The sequence below is a fragment of the Melospiza georgiana genome, chromosome 8 (assembly GCF_028018845.1).
Source record: "Melospiza georgiana isolate bMelGeo1 chromosome 8, bMelGeo1.pri, whole genome shotgun sequence".
NCBI lineage: Eukaryota > Metazoa > Chordata > Aves > Passeriformes > Passerellidae > Melospiza > Melospiza georgiana.
Genome location: NC_080437.1, coordinates 1,221,455 through 1,238,630, shown reverse-complemented (window position 1 = coordinate 1,238,630; position 17,176 = coordinate 1,221,455). Strand labels below are relative to the sequence as shown.

Genomic DNA, 17,176 nt, shown 5'->3' with positions numbered 1-17,176 from the left:
CCTAGGCAGGCACTCACCAAAATTCAAAAAAAGAGAGAAAGCCCGAGGGTGCTGTGTGTGGAGTGCTCTCAGCAGGCCTGTCAGGGCCTTGGAACCCCCAGAGAACACAGAATTCCCTTCATAGGCAGCTGCTGGGGCACCTGAGCAGGCAGCAGAAATCAGTTTTAGTGCTCCTTTGCTGTCAGCTCAGTCTTGGTGAGATATCCAAGTATTGTGTATGTTAAATGCCTGAACTAACACAGGACTCTGTGGCAAAAAATGGAATTGAAGGAGCTTGAGAAGAAAATCATTAACGTGGTTCCTGCCTTTGATTAGAGGGCGTTGAGGTGTCAGCATTGCTGTTCCTCTCTTTGCTCTCCCTGCCTGGCTCCTGTTGCACACAGAGCTGGGGCTGCTCCTCCTGGCCACGGGCAGTCTGTCCTGCAGCAGGAACTCTGTCTGTCTGTCCTGCCGATGGCAGGGGCTGAGCACTGAGGCAAGGTGGAAGGGAAATGGGTTCTCAGCCTCCATCTCCTGCTTCCCAAGCAATGGGGCTGAGGTTTTGAAGTGGGTCGGGACTGTTCTCCTCACTGCCCTCCTTTACTGCCTGTGTACATTTGTGCCTTCACTGGGCTCTTGTGGGCTGGGTTACCCCAAGGAGAGAGCTGAAAACCTTCTCTGGGTGTGCAGGCAAACCCCCACAGCTGAGAAACACCTGAGAGACAAACCCACACAGCTGAGAGACAAACCCCCACACCTGAGAGACAAACCCACACACCTGAGAGACAAACCCCCACAGCTGAGAAACAAACCCCCACACCTGAGAGACAAACCCCCACAGCTGAGAGACAAACCCCCACACCTGAGAGACAAACCCCCACAGCTGAGAGACAAACCCCCACACCTGAGAGACAAACCCACACACCTGAGAGACAAACCCCCACAGCTGAGAAACAAACCCCCACACCTGAGAGACAAACCCCCACAGCTGAGAGACAAACCCCCACACCTGAGAGACAAACCCCCACAGCTGAGAGACAAACCCCCACACCTGAGAGACAAACCCCCACAGCTGAGAGACAAACCCCCACACCTGAGAGACAAACCCCCACAGCTGAGAAACAAACCCACACACCTGAGAGACAGAGCCAGCACCTCCCTGAAGGTGCTGAGGGCTTTGATCCCAGGCTCCTGCTCCTGTGCTTCTTGGGCAAGTGAATTACAGCTTTTTTTTTTCATGTGATCTTGTGAAAAACACCAATCACTTGGCTGTGAGATTTTAGAATTCCAATAGTAATAAAATGGTTATAAAATAGTGATATAATTAGAGTAATAATAATTTGAACAATTGAGGTTAGGACAATAGGAGACAATAGAGACAACAAGTTACAGACAGTCTGGGTACCTTTTCTGGGCAAAATAAACCCGAAAATGGACCCACGTTAACAGAGGATTAACCCTTAAAAGCAACAGCCTGATGCATATTCATATACTCTATACATGATGTAGAAATTTTATTTGAACAAATTATTTTGTTTGGTCAGTGTCAATTTTTTTGTTTTGAATCATAATGGCATCTTCAGGACTGAGCAAGGCAGGAAGAACTCGATAATGGAGCAATAAATTCTCTTTCTCTGAAAGATTCAGGGGTTTTGTGGCTGCTATTTTGGTGGGAGTCCTCTCTTTAAAAATGTATCTTAGTATAGCTTCTATTTTAACATTATATAATATTATCGTTTCTATTTCAACATTATGTTGTAACCTAAAACTGTATTTAACACACTACTAAAAAAATTAAAACAGCATAACTCTCTAACATAACACAGATAGCATTCATTTGAGTATTTGCCAAAAGCCAAACATAAAATACACATTTTTCACAATCTTCACACATCACAGAGCTCCCCAGGCTGGTGGGGACCCCAAACCATCACCTGGTGCCACCTTTGGTGGAAAACAAAGCCCAGGTTGGATTTCCCAGCACCTGCCCAGCTGTGTCTGCAGAACCTCCAGGGATGGGCACTCTCAATTCCTCCACTGAAAAAAAATTCTCTCTTTCATCAAGAAGTTTCCTCTGTGCTTCTGGTGTCTATTACCTGCAAAATAATTAAGAATTTATTGATGCCATGACGTTTTTACTCATTTAAAACTTTGTCAGAAATTTGTTCTCAATGCACTTAATTTTATTGCAGTATAGCAATAAAATATTGCAATATAGCAGAACACAAAAGCTTTTCTGTCCTTTCTCTGGGACTCTTAAAAACAACAAACCAACAAACCAAACAACCAACCAACCAACCAATTGTTACTTGCAATCAGCTAAACCTGAGCAGGTTGGTTTAATTCTGTTACATCCTTCCTGTTTTCTTGAGGGATCTGGCCAGTTCAGAATATATATATAGATATATAGATACATAGATATAGATATAGATATATATATATACATAAAATATATATTGTCAAATACTTCTTGCAGCAGTATGCAATAAAGTTCAGTTTGTTGTATTTCAGACTTGAATTTTGGATTAAATTGTCCAATGCACTTAAGAGACAGTCTGGGGGCCTGGAATTGTTTTAAGAAACGAGACAGAAGTGCAGATATTTTCCCCTGCCACTTCCAGTACAGCTGTTTTTCACCCCAGCAGCGTGGTTTGCCTTGAGCAGAGGATGCAGAGACCTCAGCAATTCCAAAGGAATCCTACAAGATAACCCACCTCACTGCAAGTGAATTTGATGCTGCTGCTTCAGGATTTTATTCCATCACCCACTAATGTTTTTAATCACAATGTAACACTTCAAAGTCCTATTATCATTTACAAAGTGCTGAGTTAGTCTCAAATGTAGGTAGGAATTAATGTCTCTATCTCCTTCAAAACAAACTCGTGTGGAAAAACTATTTAAGGGATGGAAAGCTGTTTGTAAGAAGGTCAGGAGTTCCATCAACGCCTACACGAATCGGCCACTCACTCAAAGAGCCGGACTCGACGATCCTTTAAGTCCTTTCCAGCTCAGACTAGGAAAGCAGAGAAATTCCTCTTGCCCAGAACTCCTGAACTGCTTACTGCACGGATCCTGGCTGCAATTTCCGTCCCAAAGCATCTTAAGAGCTTTGATGCGTCTGTGGCGCGTCTGCCCTGCCCTCACCTCAGCTGACCCCTGTCCCCACAGAGCGGCCCGAACGCGTGTGCCGGCTACGGGAGGGGGCTGGGGGTGCCTATCTCGGGCAGGGACGGGGCCCGTTGGGTGTGTGTGAGCACTGCCAGCCCCGGTGGGGCGGAGGGGCCGGCACAGGGACCCCGAGCCGCGCCCGGGCCCGCACAGACATCCCGAGCCGTGCCCGGGCCCGCGCTGCCCTCAGGGCGCTCCCGCCGCAAGATGGCGGCGCCGCGGCCCCGCCCCGCCCGCCTCGCCCAAGATGGCGGCGCGGCCCCGCCCCCCCGAGCGCGCGGGCCCCGCACGCGGCCGGGCCGGGACGGGCGCGCGCCGCCCCGCGCGGTCGCAGGCGTGACGTGGAGCGGGGCGGAGGCGCATGCGCGGGGCGGGCGGCGATGGCGGCGGCGCGGGCCCGCGCAGGTACGGCGGGCGCGGCGCGAGGGGCCGGGGGCGCGCGGGGCCGGGGCTGCCCCGAGCGGGGCCGGGCGGGGGCACCGGGGGGAAGGAGGGCGAGGAGGAGGGGAAGGGGCGCGAAGGCCCCGCTTACCGCTTCCCGCTTACCGCTTCCCGCCCGGCCGGCCCGGCGCCTCCGCCTGCCTTCGCCGTTCTGCCGGGCGGCGCTTTCCGGCCGGCGGCGGGGCCCGCACACGCGGCCGGCAGCGGAGCCTGCCCGGGGTAAAGCGGCTCTGGCGGGCCCGGGGGGAGGCGGCGGGGCCGCTGCGGGCCCGGCTCGGCTCGGCTCGGCTCGGCCCGCGTGGTGCCCGGGCCCGGCCCCGCCGTGCGGAACGCGAGCGGCGCCAGCGCTGCCCGGGCACGGCCGGGGAGCGAACAGCGAGGGTGAACTCGGGGCCGCACGGGCACCTTCCCTTCCTCTCTCGGTGCCCGCGAATGGGAATTTCCGCGTTTGCAGACGCGTTTGTCCCGGTTTTAGAAGTGGGAGATGGCGATCGGGCCTTGGGAAAATAACATAACTTGCCTTACAACTTTCTGCGTTCCCCATCCGCGACGCATGTTCCCCACCAGGCTTTAGGGATGCAAAACTAATATTTCGAGACTTTTTTTTTGTTTTTTCTTTTCTGGTACTGAGGTTTGATTTTGATTTTTTTGTTTTGTTTTGGTTTGGGTTTTTTTTGTTGTCTGGGTTTTTTTGTGTTTTTGATATTTTTTTTTTCTTGCCCTAGAATTAAAATAACCTGCCGGTATTTGTTTCAAAGATTGCAGCTGCGTTTTATTTTATTTTATTTTATTTTATTTTATTTTATTTTATTTTATTTCCCTAGATTGCAATTCCGGAAGATAGACACCCGGGCGGTTCTACCTTCTGCCATGGCTCAGTTTGGAGGACAGAAAAATCCCCCTTGGGCTACTCAGTTTACAGCCACGGCGGTGTCTCAGCCAGGTCAGTTTACACTCGGTGTTTGAGCCCTGACCCCTCGGGGATTTGGCCATTCCATACTTGGCTGTGCACTTCAGAGTGGCACAGTGCTGACTGACTTACCCAAAGTCTATTTAGGTGGTTTAAATCAGGAGTTTTTTCCACAATAGAGCCTTTAAAAGTCGTTGCCTGATGCTGTCTGTTGGTTTTGTTTGTTGTTTGGGTTTCCTGAGGGGTGTGAGTAAAATCCCAGGTGAGTTTGTATTGATTATTTCAGTCAATAAACAACATATCCAGTCAGTCATAGCCCAAGATGTGTAAATCAAATTACCTCCTATTAAATTACATGGTTCTGGCCTAAACAATACCAGCTCTAGTGAGGTGTTACAGATTTCCTAAGTGCTGCCTGAGTTTCATTTCCTGGGCAGCCTGAATCGACGTTTACAGATTATTTTATTCATTTGTTTTATTAATCGATTAGAAATAATCCACATAGTGGGAAGTTCTCTGGAATTTGTTACTTGGGTGGGAAGGGGGTTGCTTATTTTTTAATAGAACTGACATAGAACTCAAAGGTCCCTATAACCAGAGGTATTACCCTTGTAATGGCAGAGAGTTTCCTTTGATTTAGCTGAGAAGTGTTTTTAATTGCCAGGCTCTGTTTAACAAACCTGTCTGGCTCCATTTGCATGTTGGCTTGCAGCACAGAAGGTTTGATGCATGATGAATTTTTGGTGCTTCCATTTCCAGTTCTGGAGCCGCCTTGTGCTTTCCTTGAGTCCAGAAATTTGTTAATGAAATGCTGGAGTTGTGTTGTGCAGAGTGAGGAGAGCTCAGCAATGCTGTGGCACTCAGAAGGGGTCTGGGTTTGGCATGGAGCTCATGTCACAGCTCCTTTGGCAATGCCAGCCTGGCAAAGCTTGGGAATTGTGATTGTGTTCACAGGGGTCTGAGGATGAGGGAAGAGACAGGATCTGACTCCATGGTTCACAAGGCTGATTTATTATTTTATCATATATATTATATTAAACTGTACTAAAAGAATAGAAGAAAGGATTTCATCAGAAGGCTGGCTAAGAATAGAAAAGGAATGGAATGATAACAAAGGTTTGTGTCTCAGACAGAGAGTCTGAGCCAGCTGACTGTGACTGGCCATTAGTTAGAAACAACCACATGAGCCAATCCCAGATGCACCTGTTGCATTCCACAGTAGCAGATAATCAATGTTTGCATTTTGTTCCTGAGGGGTCTCAGCTTCTCAGGAGGAAGAACCCTAAGGAAAGGATTTTCCATAAAATGTGTCTGTGACGGGGAGTGTGTGACATTTTTGGAGGTGTGTGACATCTCTGGGGTGGGAATCCTTCTCCTCTCCTGACTCAGTTCCTTTCCCAGGGTGAATCCTGTGTCTGCAGTGGTTCCCATGGCACTGCTGCACTCACACTGTGCATCCCAGGGAGTGACTGCATCCTCTTCCTTCCCCTGGCATTCTTCTGCCCAGCTGCTGTTTCACTGCACACTTGTTCCCCTGCTTTTTTAATTTTTAATACAGACCAAGAGCACAGGAAGCATCTTTTGGGAGGTGAGCAGTGCTCTCTGACCCTGCTGGGAGCTGAAGAACAGTGTTTGTGCGGAGCTTGCCCCTTTCAGTGTGAAGTTGTGGCCTTCAGGGAGGCTGTATTCCCAAGGAAGAGGTGCTGAGAGCTCAGGTGTTGCTGACCAGCCTCACCTGCTGCTCAGCACCCAAGAAATGGTGCAGATTGGATTGTCCTTGTGAACCTCAGTGATAGTAAACTCAGTTTAAAATCACCCTTTCAGAGGGCTGGCCAAAGCTGTTGCATGTATTTATGCATGCCAGCTGTTTTTATCCAAGTGTCAGGTTCCTTCTCCAGAGCTTTGAGGTGCTTGGCTGTGAGGGAAGGAGATCTGGATTTTTGTAACACAAGCAACATGATATATGGTTATTTTCAAGCTGTCTGAAGCAGTGAGTGATGGTGCTAGAAACCCAATTTGATTATTACAAAAAGGGTAGGATCAGTGTTGGGGGTTTGTGTTTTTCATTGCTTTGGTTTAGGGATTTTTTAAAATTTCTGATGTGGAGGCTGTCTTGGCCATCCCTGGTGGAGAAGTAACTAAATGAGTTAAAGCTCTTTATTATTAAGGGGTGGCACACTGGTTGTGGACTGAGGGCTGTGTAATGAAGGGTCTGTGATCCCTCTGGGAGGGTTTATTAATTACTCTCTGGGGAATTAGAAGAGGGATGTGCCATTCCAGGTGCCAGCAGAGATGGGTGTGTGAAGGGAAACTCCTACATGGAGCACAGTGAATTTTTGCCTGCTCCTCATCTCATGCTTTTGTGCATCACAAGGCTAAAACCAGAATAAAGCCCCCACCGTGGTAGCTGAGCATTGTTAAAGAATAGATTCAATCATGCCTACTACAGAAAATGACTTTAACTTGCATAATGATGCAAAGGAGAGTTCCCTCCTCCTCTCTGGCTTTTCATTTTTTGTGTCCCAGTGCTTGCCCTGTGCATGGCCATGATGAAAAGCTGTATGGTTTTGTGGAGCTGGGGGGGTGCTGGCCCTGCTGTGTTCTGCCTGCTTGGTGCTGTCTGTGCTGTGTGAGGGTTCCATGGTGCAGCTGATGGTGCTGCAGCCCCTGCAGGGACAGGCTGAGCTGTGCTGAGTGTCAGCCCCTGAGGAGCAGGAGCTGTGCTCAGGGTGCTGCTGCCTGTAAACACATTTGTCCCATGACAAATGAGCCTGCTTTGTGTGTGCCTGTTAGAGGAGTGGGTTTGGAGTGGCTTGTGAGGTGTTTGTGTTGCAAGTGTGTGAGGCTTAAAGGAACTTGGAAGGGCAAGGACCCAGTGTCACCATTTCTGACAGCTGTGAGCAGTGTCCCAAGCCCTGCACGGGGCACTCCTTACTGTGATTCTAATAAATCCACATCACTGACCAGGGGGACATCTGTAGCTGTGTATTTTGAATATGCTTCCCAAACTTCTAGGGATCTTTAGGGTTTAGATGTAGGAAGAGGGATAGTAAATGCTGTCTTTGTGTTGGTTGCAGTGTCTGTAACCCAGCCCAGAGCTGCAGCCTGGGAGCCCAGCTTCTGTCTGAGCCTGCCAGCTGGAGGTGCCCCTCAGTGTTTGGTGCCAGGGGGGTTGCCTGCCCTGCATCTGAAGGAAGGCATCTCCATCACTACTTACTGAGATGATTGCAAACCCTGAGGAGCTGTTGTTTGCCACTGCAGATGCTTGTGGCAGTCGGACGTGGATTGCAGACTCAGTCTGATTCATGCTCTCTCTTGTTTTTCTGTGTGATTTTTCCTTTTTGTTCTTTTTTTTTATTATTATTATTTTTAACTAGTAATGCAAGCTCAGTTGCCTAATTAATTGGAGCCTGTTTGACCAAGATGAGTGCACAGATGAAAGGCAGTCAGATGAAAGTCCTGGAATACTTTGGGGCAAATCAGTGGGAACAAGATCCAGCTTTGAAAAACTTGTTACTACAGGTGTTATCTTCTGAGAGGATTTTGGCTGCCTTTTGTCTCTGCCCTTTCTCAGTAGGTTGATCTGCAGTGTTGTAGACTATAGACACCCAGTTAATATGAAATGCTCAGTAGAGATGGCAAAATTTCTTGGTTTTTCTTAGTTGACAAAATGGGATAAGGGTCTTAGGATGGGCTGGGAATTGCTTGAGATAATTCTGGGTTGTGCTGAAGTGGAAATTGCCATAGTGAAACAGGATCTGGTTTTGGGAGTAGGCATTTTTGTTGGTACACAAAGTAGGAGAAAACTTTTGAAATTTGCTTTTGGTAATGTTTCCCACCTCCATCCCCCTGTGCTGGAACAACATTGGGATGGAACTTTGGACTGAGTGACAGTGCTGGCATAGTCTCACACGTTCAAAGGTGGCAGCAGATTGCTGCACTAATGGGAATTTCTGCTCGGCGTGTGGAAGGGAGAGGGGAAAGATGAATGCACTGACTGAGCCAGCAAAGTGTTCCAGCCAAGAAAAGTCCCAGGATACAGCAGCAAAGCTTGTAAATTGTATTTGAAGGTGTGTTTAAGGTGTGTTGTGTGAGACAGTGGTGAGGGTCCAGTTGAGGGTCTCCTTCTGGATGGTCCAAGCTGCACATTCAGATTGCAGCTGGTGATCAAGCAGGAGGATGAAGACAGTGGAGGGTTTGTCAGGAGACAAGCCTCAAATTTTGTTTGCTGGCTTCTAAAGACATGCAAATTTTGGAATTTTCCAGGGGGGAAAGTTAATGATATGCTGTACACTGCAGAATGCTTGATTTCATTTTTGAAATCCTGTTACTTCCTGGAATGCTTGTGTGGCAATATTTGGTAGAGATCATAGTGATAGGAATTATTTTCGGTGCTGTTTATGTATTTCATTCCAAAATTATGAGATGATCAGTGCCATCAGCAGGGTCTGCTCTGCTGGAAAGGGCAGTGTGGTGAGGTGGGGAGGGTGACATTGTTATTATATTATATATTATATATAATTATATATATTATATATATTATATATATATTATAATATATATATATTATATATATTATATATTATTATACCTGTGGAGGGGGTACAGCATTGTTTATGGTGACAGTCTCCAGCTACAAGCAGGGTTTTACTGCATCCCTGGGTCAGGAGTGAAAGGTTCCTTTTGCATCAGTAAGAACAGAGCACAAACTCTGCAGGAACACTGCAAACCTGTTCCTCGTTCCCCTGTGTGTCTCTGAGGGCTTTGGAAGAGAGAAGAGCTGTGTTAATCCTGAGTGTTGCTCAGTTCTGAAGATGGCTGCCTGACCTGTTTTTGCTGGCAGTGTGTTTCCCTGCCCAGTTTCTCTCTGGTTTTATTTAAACATGTGCACTAGGCTGATAGTTTAATGAAGTGATATTTGATCATGCAGCTGCCCATAACTTTTTACAAAACTCCTGCCAGAGAGGGAGCAGGTTTCCAGATAGGTTTGCAGCTTTTTGCTGAGATTTGCATTTTGCAGGGCTCTTTGTCACCCAGGAGATCCCTCTGTAAACCTTGAGCATACCTTGTCCAGAAGCACAGCCTGTGCGTAGCTGCTCCTCCTGATTTGTTTATGTTCTGTGGTGAATTAAAAGCCAGCATGACAATAAAATAAACTAATCTTTCCTTCTGGGCAGCACAAACCCTTCCTATTGAGAGCTGCAGAGAGCTTGAGTCCCCTTGCACATGCAGCCTGATTAAACTCTGTTGTTCCAAGGCTGCTCCTTCTCCACCAGCCCCCCCTTCACAGGGCACAAAGACAGCACTGAGCGAAGCAAAAACTTGGTGATTTCAGAGGACACGTTCCATGAGCCTCTGTCTCACAGATGCTGTTACAGTAAAGCTTTCTCTTGCCCTCAGCAGAATGCAATGCATTGACAGAGCAGAGCAGCAATCTTCATTTGGCTCATCCAAACAAAGGTTGTCCAAGGAAGTACACAGGAGAGGGGGTAGGTGCAGGTGGAGATGACAACTACAGAGCTGGAAAATCATGAGCATGGAAGCAGAGATGTGTAATGGTCTCTGCTCCTCTCCTGTGGGTCACTATTGGTAGATGAATTTAGAAGAGAAGCTTGGTAGATGAATTTATAAGAAAAGCCTCTGTGACCGTGTTCACAGGGGTCTGAGGTTGAGGGAAGAGATGAGGATCTGACTCCATGTTTCAGAAGGCTGATTTATTATTTTATGATATATATTATATTGAAACGATACTAAAAAAATACAAGAAAGGGTTTCATCAGAAGGCTGGCTAAGAATAGAAAAGGAATGGAATGATAACAAAGGTTTGTGTCTCGGACAGAGAGCCCGAGCCAGCTGACTGTGATTGGCCATTAATTAGAAACAACCACATGAGACCAATCCCAGATGCACCTGTTGCATTCCACAGCAGCAGATAATCAATGTTTACATTTTGTTCCTGAGGCGCCTCAGCTTCTCAGGAGGAAAAATCCTAAGGAAAGGATTTTTCAGAAAGTATCGTAGCTACATGGTTGGTAGATGAATTTAGAAGAGAAGCTTGGTAGATCAGTTTAGAAGGGAAGCTAGTGGGATGTGATGCTTTGTGTTGAATTTGGGAAGTTGATTCACTGTAGGAGCGTTGGGGGTTGGGACAATCGGGACGGACGAAAACGAGAGATTTTTTTAAGTTAGGTTGTGGAACTTGGGGTTTATTGCAAAGGGCCTGGGTGCAGGGCCCTGCTGGCAGCTGCCAGACACAGCTGGAGCAGGATGAGAGAAGAGAGGGCAGAGAGGATGAGAGGGCAAGAGAGTAAAAGGGTAAGAGAGTGAGGTTCCCATTACAATACAATAAATCTTCTGTGTTGAATATTCTGATTCTCACTAACCAATCTAGTACAAGATACAAATCCTATAGCATTTCCATACAGCCTATCAGGATCACTACATTACCACACTGTGTTACATTTTAAACCCCAAAAACTCCTCTTTGGGCCCCTTCTGCCAAGCTGTAGGGTCTGCTCTGACCCTTGGGCCTGTCTGCAAGCAGAGGGTGTTGTTCCATCAAAAGGGGATTGCTTTCAGTTTGGCTACATCATTGTTTTCCAGTTGTTCAGTAACTGAGGTATCTCAAAGCTTGCTTTCATTTCAATCTTGCTTACAGTTTCCATATTCTCAAAATCTTTTGCCAGACAATCACATTTATAAGGCTTTCCTGTTCCATCTTCCCCACCATAATGGCCTCTGCTCCTCTGCTGTGGCTCACTAGATGAATTTAGAAGAAAAGCTTGCTAGGTCAGTTTAGAAGGGAGGGTGTTGGGATGCGATGCCTCGTGTTGTGTTTGGGAAGTTGTTTCCCCGCCTCGGTGCTCCTGGCTGAGGTGAGCGCCGCGCCATGCCGCGCGGCCTGCGTGAGGCGGGCTGGCCTGGCCGCGGAGCTGCGGGCGCTCACCGGCCGCGTCCCCCCTTCCCTCCCTCCGTGTCTCCGCAGCTGCCCTGGGCGTGCAGCAGCCCTCGCTGCTGGGAGCCTCCCCGACCATCTACACGCAGCAGACGGCGCTGGCAGCCGCGGGGCTGACCACGCAGAGCCCCGCCAACTACCAGCTGAGCCAGAGCGCCGCGCTCCAGCAGCAGGCGGCAGCCGCGGCCGCGGCCCTGCAGCAGGTAAAGCACCCACCGCGGCCGGCGCTGCCCGAACTGCGGCCGGCTAAAGGACCCAGGAGGAAAGGAGAATGGCAAATGGTGAACATCGCAGTGTGAACCTGTCTCTTATCCATGGCGGGATGGGCGGGCATAGATGGCAGAGGTGGAGTTGGTTAGGGGGAAGTTGGGATGGGGAGGAGCTGAGTGGTAGCGCTGTGGGAGAATGGGGGTGCTGCATCTAAGCTGAGAATCTCAGTATCTCCCATCTCTCTCTCTCTATGTATATATATATATATATATATCCTTTATGGGATTTTGCATGATTTTGTAATGTGCCTTAAGCGTCAGGCTTAACAAAAATTGCTGACTTTAGCTAGAAAGAGAATTAGTGGGAAGTTGGGCTGTAGAGGAGCTGATTTTTAGTCCTTTGGGAGAATGGGCTTTGCTGCATCTAAACTGAGAATCTCAAGTATCTCCCACCTCTCTCTCTCTCTATATATATATATATCTATCTCCTTCATGGGGTTTTGCATGATTTTGTAATGTGACTTAAATACCATCTTAAGCATCAGGCTTAACAAAAATTGCTGACTTTAGAAAGAGAACATCAGGGCCCACTCTACAGGCTCAGAATAATTGTTACAAAAATTATATACATTGATATTATGAAAATTATATACATTGATATTATGAAAATTATATACATTGATATTATGAAAATTATATACATTGATATTATGAAAATTATATACATTGATATTATTAGTTATTTTTAAATTAAAATTGTTAAAGGTTAATTGTTTTTATCTAGAACTCGCTAAGCAGGTAACTGATGTTTGATGTTATTGCGGTAATAATTCTCCTGTTTATGAGATATTTTGCTTTTATCTGTTTCAGCAATATTCACAACCTCAGCAGACTCTCTATAGTGTACAGCAACAGGTTTGTCTGATTCTTACTGTGTACATCACAAATAAGTTTAAAATAATGTTGATTGTGTGTCTTGTAGGATTTGTCTCCGAAATCATCCTCATGTGGGAAGTTGTTAAAGAAACTTAAGTAACATAAAGAAACTTTGTGTGGCAAAAGAGAGCTTGAAGTTCATAAACTTGGAAAGATGTGTGCAGAATGGAAACCTGCCTACCTTCCTGCAAAAACAAATTTTAGAAATACTTTCTGTTCCATGTGTAAATGATTTTCTGCTGAACTTTGCTCCAAACAGGGCCGTGTATTTTAACTGCTGGAAAGACGCTGTCCAAAAACGTTCCCTTTTGGATTTTTATTATGATCTTCTAACTTAACAGGATTTTTAAAAAGAACAAAAGTACAAGGGAATTACATACCTAAGCTGTTCCAGCTGCCAAAATTTTTTTGGTATTGCTATTAACTTTCAGTTCAAAAAAATTCAGTATTTCTCCTTTCTGTATAAACCTGGGTTATACAATATCAAAATTAACCCCAGAGGCACAGTTTTACAGATGTGCAAACTGCTGAAATGACCAAGCCCTAAAGGACTATTAACTGACTCAGATTAAGCAAAAAGTCTTACTTGTAAAGAAGAGGTAGAATTGTACAATTTCCTTAAGCATATAAAATTAATTTATAACTTTATTTATTTTAAGTTGCAGCAACCTCAGCAGACCCTTTTAACTCAGGTTAGTTTGGCTTTATTGTTTGGTCTTCATCCCCAAACACAGATAATGCAAGAGTGCAAATTTGTGACATCTTGGTATTTTAATCTGTAAAATGAACTAATATGAATGAACATTTTATTGGTACAGGTTTATTTCATCCAGATGTTAAAATATGCATAGCCTTGGTTTCAAAAATTAATAGCAACCACTCTTCCTTAATCTTGAAGGGAACATATGTGTTGATGATTTTTTTTTTGTTTTTTTGTTTGAACTTCAAGTGTCCATTTATTTTGCAGTAAATAACAAATGGGGAAAATCTTTCTCTTCTCTCTGAAGGAATTTATTTTCCTCTATTAACAGTATGTGTATAAAGAGGTTTAAAAAGAACCTTGCTGAGCTTGATGGGTTTAAAACATGCAGCCATTTAACACATTGCAAATTCCTCTAGTTCCATTTTCACTTGAACTTTTAAACAGGCTTTAAAAAGGTAAAAATGTTTGACTTGATTTCATTACCTTACTGTGTTCTGCTTTTGTAAGGGGAGTACATGACCTGTTGAGCTAGGGAAGGGTTTGTGTTGTCCTCAGCCTTCACTGACTTCTAATTCCAGGTGGGATATGAATGCAGAATGACCTCTTAAGCATTTATTCCTAGCAAAGCTGGGGATTTATCTCCACTTCAGGCCCACTGTATGTGTTGCCTGTAGACAGTAATGCATCTTCATGCTTTTTGTCTGGACAAGGTACATTTTTGGGGGAAGCTGACTCTTACAAAAAAGAATGATAAACAAAACCAGTCTTCATTAAAGTAAGAAACATATAATCTTCAAAAAAACCAACAACCTGACAAAAACCACAAGAAACTTCCGTCATCTGAAATATCTGTTCTAGGTGCTCTAGTCACATTAACTGCTGTACGTGTGGCTGGAGGAGCTGCTCCCTGGCAGTGTGAGAGCACTGAGTGTTCCTTTGTTTTACCTGAAATGTCAGTTCTAGGTGCTCTAGCCATGTTAAACAGCATTTTCTGTGGCTGGAGGAGCTGCTCCCTGGCAGTGTAAGAGCACTGGGTGTTCCTTTGTTTTACCTGAAATGTCAGTTCTAGGTGCTCTAATGATGTTAAACTTATTTCTGTGGCTGGAGGAGCTGCTCCCTGGCAGTGTAAGAGCACTGAGTGTTCCTTTGTTTTACCTGAAATGTCAGTTCTCGGTGCTCTAATGATGTTAAATTTATTTCTGTGGCTGGAGGAGCTGCTCCCTGTCGGCGTGGCAGCTGTGACAGCCCTGAGCGTTGACTTGTTTTACCTGAAATTTGTATTTTAGGTGCTCTAGTCATGTTAAATTGTTATTTCTGTGGCTGGAGGAGCTGCTCCCTGTCGGTGGCAGCCGTGCCAGCGCTGAGCCTTGCTCTGTTCTGCCTGCAGTGTCAGTTCTAGGTGCTCTGATGAAGTTAAACTGTTATTTGTGTGGCTGGAGGAGCTGCTCCCCGTCGGTGGCAGCCGTGCCAGCGCTGAGCTCTGCTCTGTTCTGCCTGCAGTGTCAGTTCTAGGTGCTCTAATGAAGTTGAACTGTTATTTGTGTGGCTGGAGGAGCTGCTCCCCGTCGGTGGCAGCCGTGCCAGCGCTGAGCCTTGCTCTGTTCTGCCTGCAGCCGGCGGTGGCGCTGCCCACCAGCCTGAGCCTGTCCACGCCGCAGCCGGCCGCGCAGATCACCGTGTCCTACCCCGCCCCTCGCTCCAGCCAGCAGCAGACCCAGCCCCAGAAGCAGCGGGTCTTCACGGGAGTGGTCACCAAGCTGCACGACACCTTCGGCTTTGTGGATGAAGATGTCTTTTTTCAGCTTAGGTAAGCTGTGGGCGCTCGCCTGCAGATGTGATCACTTTGTGATGCTCTCAGTAGTCAAAAGTGGACATGGTTGCACCCTAATTCTCTGTGCAGTAGTGTGTTGTTTTCATTCAGCAGTGAAAGTCAGAGAGGTTAATAGATGTCTGAGGTACTTTGTGGTGCTGTTCACAGGGGTCCCAGAATGAGGGAAGAGATGAGCATCTGACTCCATGTTTCAGAAGGCTTGATTTATTATTTTATGATATGAAAGCTATACTAAAAGAATAGAAGAAAGCATTTTATCAGAAGACTAGCATGCAAGAAGTGGAATGATAACAAAGGCTTGTGACTGACTGAGAGTCTGAGCCAGCTGACTGTGATTGGCCATTAATTAGAAACAACCACATGAGACCAGTCACAGATCCACCTGTTGCATTCCACAGCAGCAGATAACCATTGTTTACATTTTGTTCCTGAGGTCTCTCAGCTTCTCAGGAGAAAAAATCCTAAGGAAAGGATTTTTCATAAAATGTGTCTGTGACAGTACTTCATGCGAACTTTTGAATTTTTTTAATGCAAAGCCCAAAGCTGGGAGATCCAGAGGTTGCTAGCTTCATGTAATAGAAAATTGCAGAATTTGTGGGTGATTAAAAGCACAAAACCTACTGTCTGCATGTCTTAACTTGGTGCTGTTTGGGGAACTTTCCCCTTAGGGCCCAAGACAGGGAATTACTACGTTCCTGTACATACCTGAACTGAAGCAACTAATGCTGAATTTGGGGGTAGATGCTCTTCCCATAAGCTTTTTTTTAAATTAATTTTGCCTACTGTCTCCCATCTTAAATGAAACATGCAAAAAAGCCAAGCTAAAGAAGCCTCACACCCATTTTCTGTAACATTTGCAGCGCTGTCAAAGGCAAGACCCCTCAGGTGGGTGACAGGGTTCTGGTAGAAGCCACGTACAACCCCAACATGCCGTTCAAGTGGAACGCCCAGAGGATCCAGACCCTGCCCAACCAGGTGGGTGCAGTGCAGGTGCTGGGGCAGGGGCAGGGGCTGGGCTGCAGCTCCCCCTGACCCTCGCTGTGTCCCCAGAACCAGAGCCAGGCGCAGCCGCTGCTGAAGACGCCGCCGGCCGTGCTGCAGCCCCTGGCCCAGCAGACCTTCGGAGTGCAGGCACAGCCACAGCCACAGTCCCTGCTGCAGGCACAGATCTCTGCAGCCTCCATCACACCCCTGCTCCAGACACAGCCTCAGCCCCTGCTGCAGCAGCCACAGCAGAAAGGTGGGAACTCCTGTGAACCTGTGGGGGGTCACTGTGGTGGGAGTGACGGGGGGTGGGACAGATGGGGAGCAGAGATCTCTGCAGCCAGGTCAGGAACTTGGGGTTTATTGCACAGGGCCTGGGTGCAGGGCCCTGCTGGGATTTGGGGTTTATTGCACAGGGCCTGGGTGCAGGACCCTGCTGGGATTTGGGGTCTATTGCACAGGGCCTGGGTGCAGGGCCCTGCTGGGATTGGGGTTTATTGCAGAGGGCCTGGGTGCAGGGCCCTGCTGGGATTTGGGGTTTATTGCAGAGGGCCTGGGTGCAGGGCCCTGCTGGGATTTGGGGTTTATTGCAGAGGGCCTGGGTGCAGGGCCCTGCTGGGATTTGGGGTTTATTGCGCAGGGCCTGGGTGCAGGGCCCTGCTGGGATTTGGGGTTTATTGCACAGGGCCTGGGTGCAGGGCCCTGCTGGGAGCTGCCAGACACAGCTCAGAGCAGGCCCCAGAGAAGGAGAGAGAGGTAAAGAGAGTGGGAAAGAGAGAGAAGGCAAGAGCATGGTAAAGAGGATGAGAGAGTAAAAGAGAGGATCAGAGAGCAAGGTTCCCCTTACAATACCGTAAGTCTTCTTCTGTGTTGAATATTCTGATTCTCACTAACCAATCTAGTACAAGATACAAATCCTATAGCATTTCCATACAGCCTATAAGAATCACTACATTACCACACTGTGCTACATTTTAAACCCTAAAACCTCCTCTTTGGGCCCCTTCTGCCAGGCTGGCAGGGTCTGCTCTGACCCTTGGGCCTGCCTGCAGGCAGAGGG

At 47.0% G+C, this 17,176-nt stretch overlaps 1 protein-coding gene across 6 annotated transcripts in view; it reads left to right on the top strand.

Moving 5' to 3' along the window:
- The first annotated feature begins 3,499 nt into the window (after positions 1-3,499).
- Positions 3,500-17,176, top strand: part of CCAR1 (cell division cycle and apoptosis regulator 1) — a 31,504-nt gene continuing 17,827 nt past the window's right edge. Inside the window, exons 1-8 of one of the 6 annotated variants that reach the window (XM_058028765.1) lie at positions 3,500-3,552; positions 4,413-4,531; positions 11,484-11,656; positions 12,533-12,577; positions 13,264-13,290; positions 14,915-15,108; positions 15,993-16,107; positions 16,183-16,372. In XM_058028765.1, coding sequence (XP_057884748.1) covers positions 3,509-3,552; positions 4,413-4,531; positions 11,484-11,656; positions 12,533-12,577; positions 13,264-13,290; positions 14,915-15,108; positions 15,993-16,107; positions 16,183-16,372 — 907 coding nt within the window. In that variant the 5' untranslated portion in view covers positions 3,500-3,508. Of the gene's footprint in view, positions 3,553-4,412; positions 4,532-11,483; positions 11,735-12,532; positions 12,578-13,257; positions 13,291-14,914; positions 15,109-15,992; positions 16,108-16,182; positions 16,373-17,176 lie in introns of all 6 variants that reach the window. The other 5 variants (XM_058028764.1, XM_058028762.1, XM_058028761.1 and 2 more) reach the window with 5 other exon arrangements.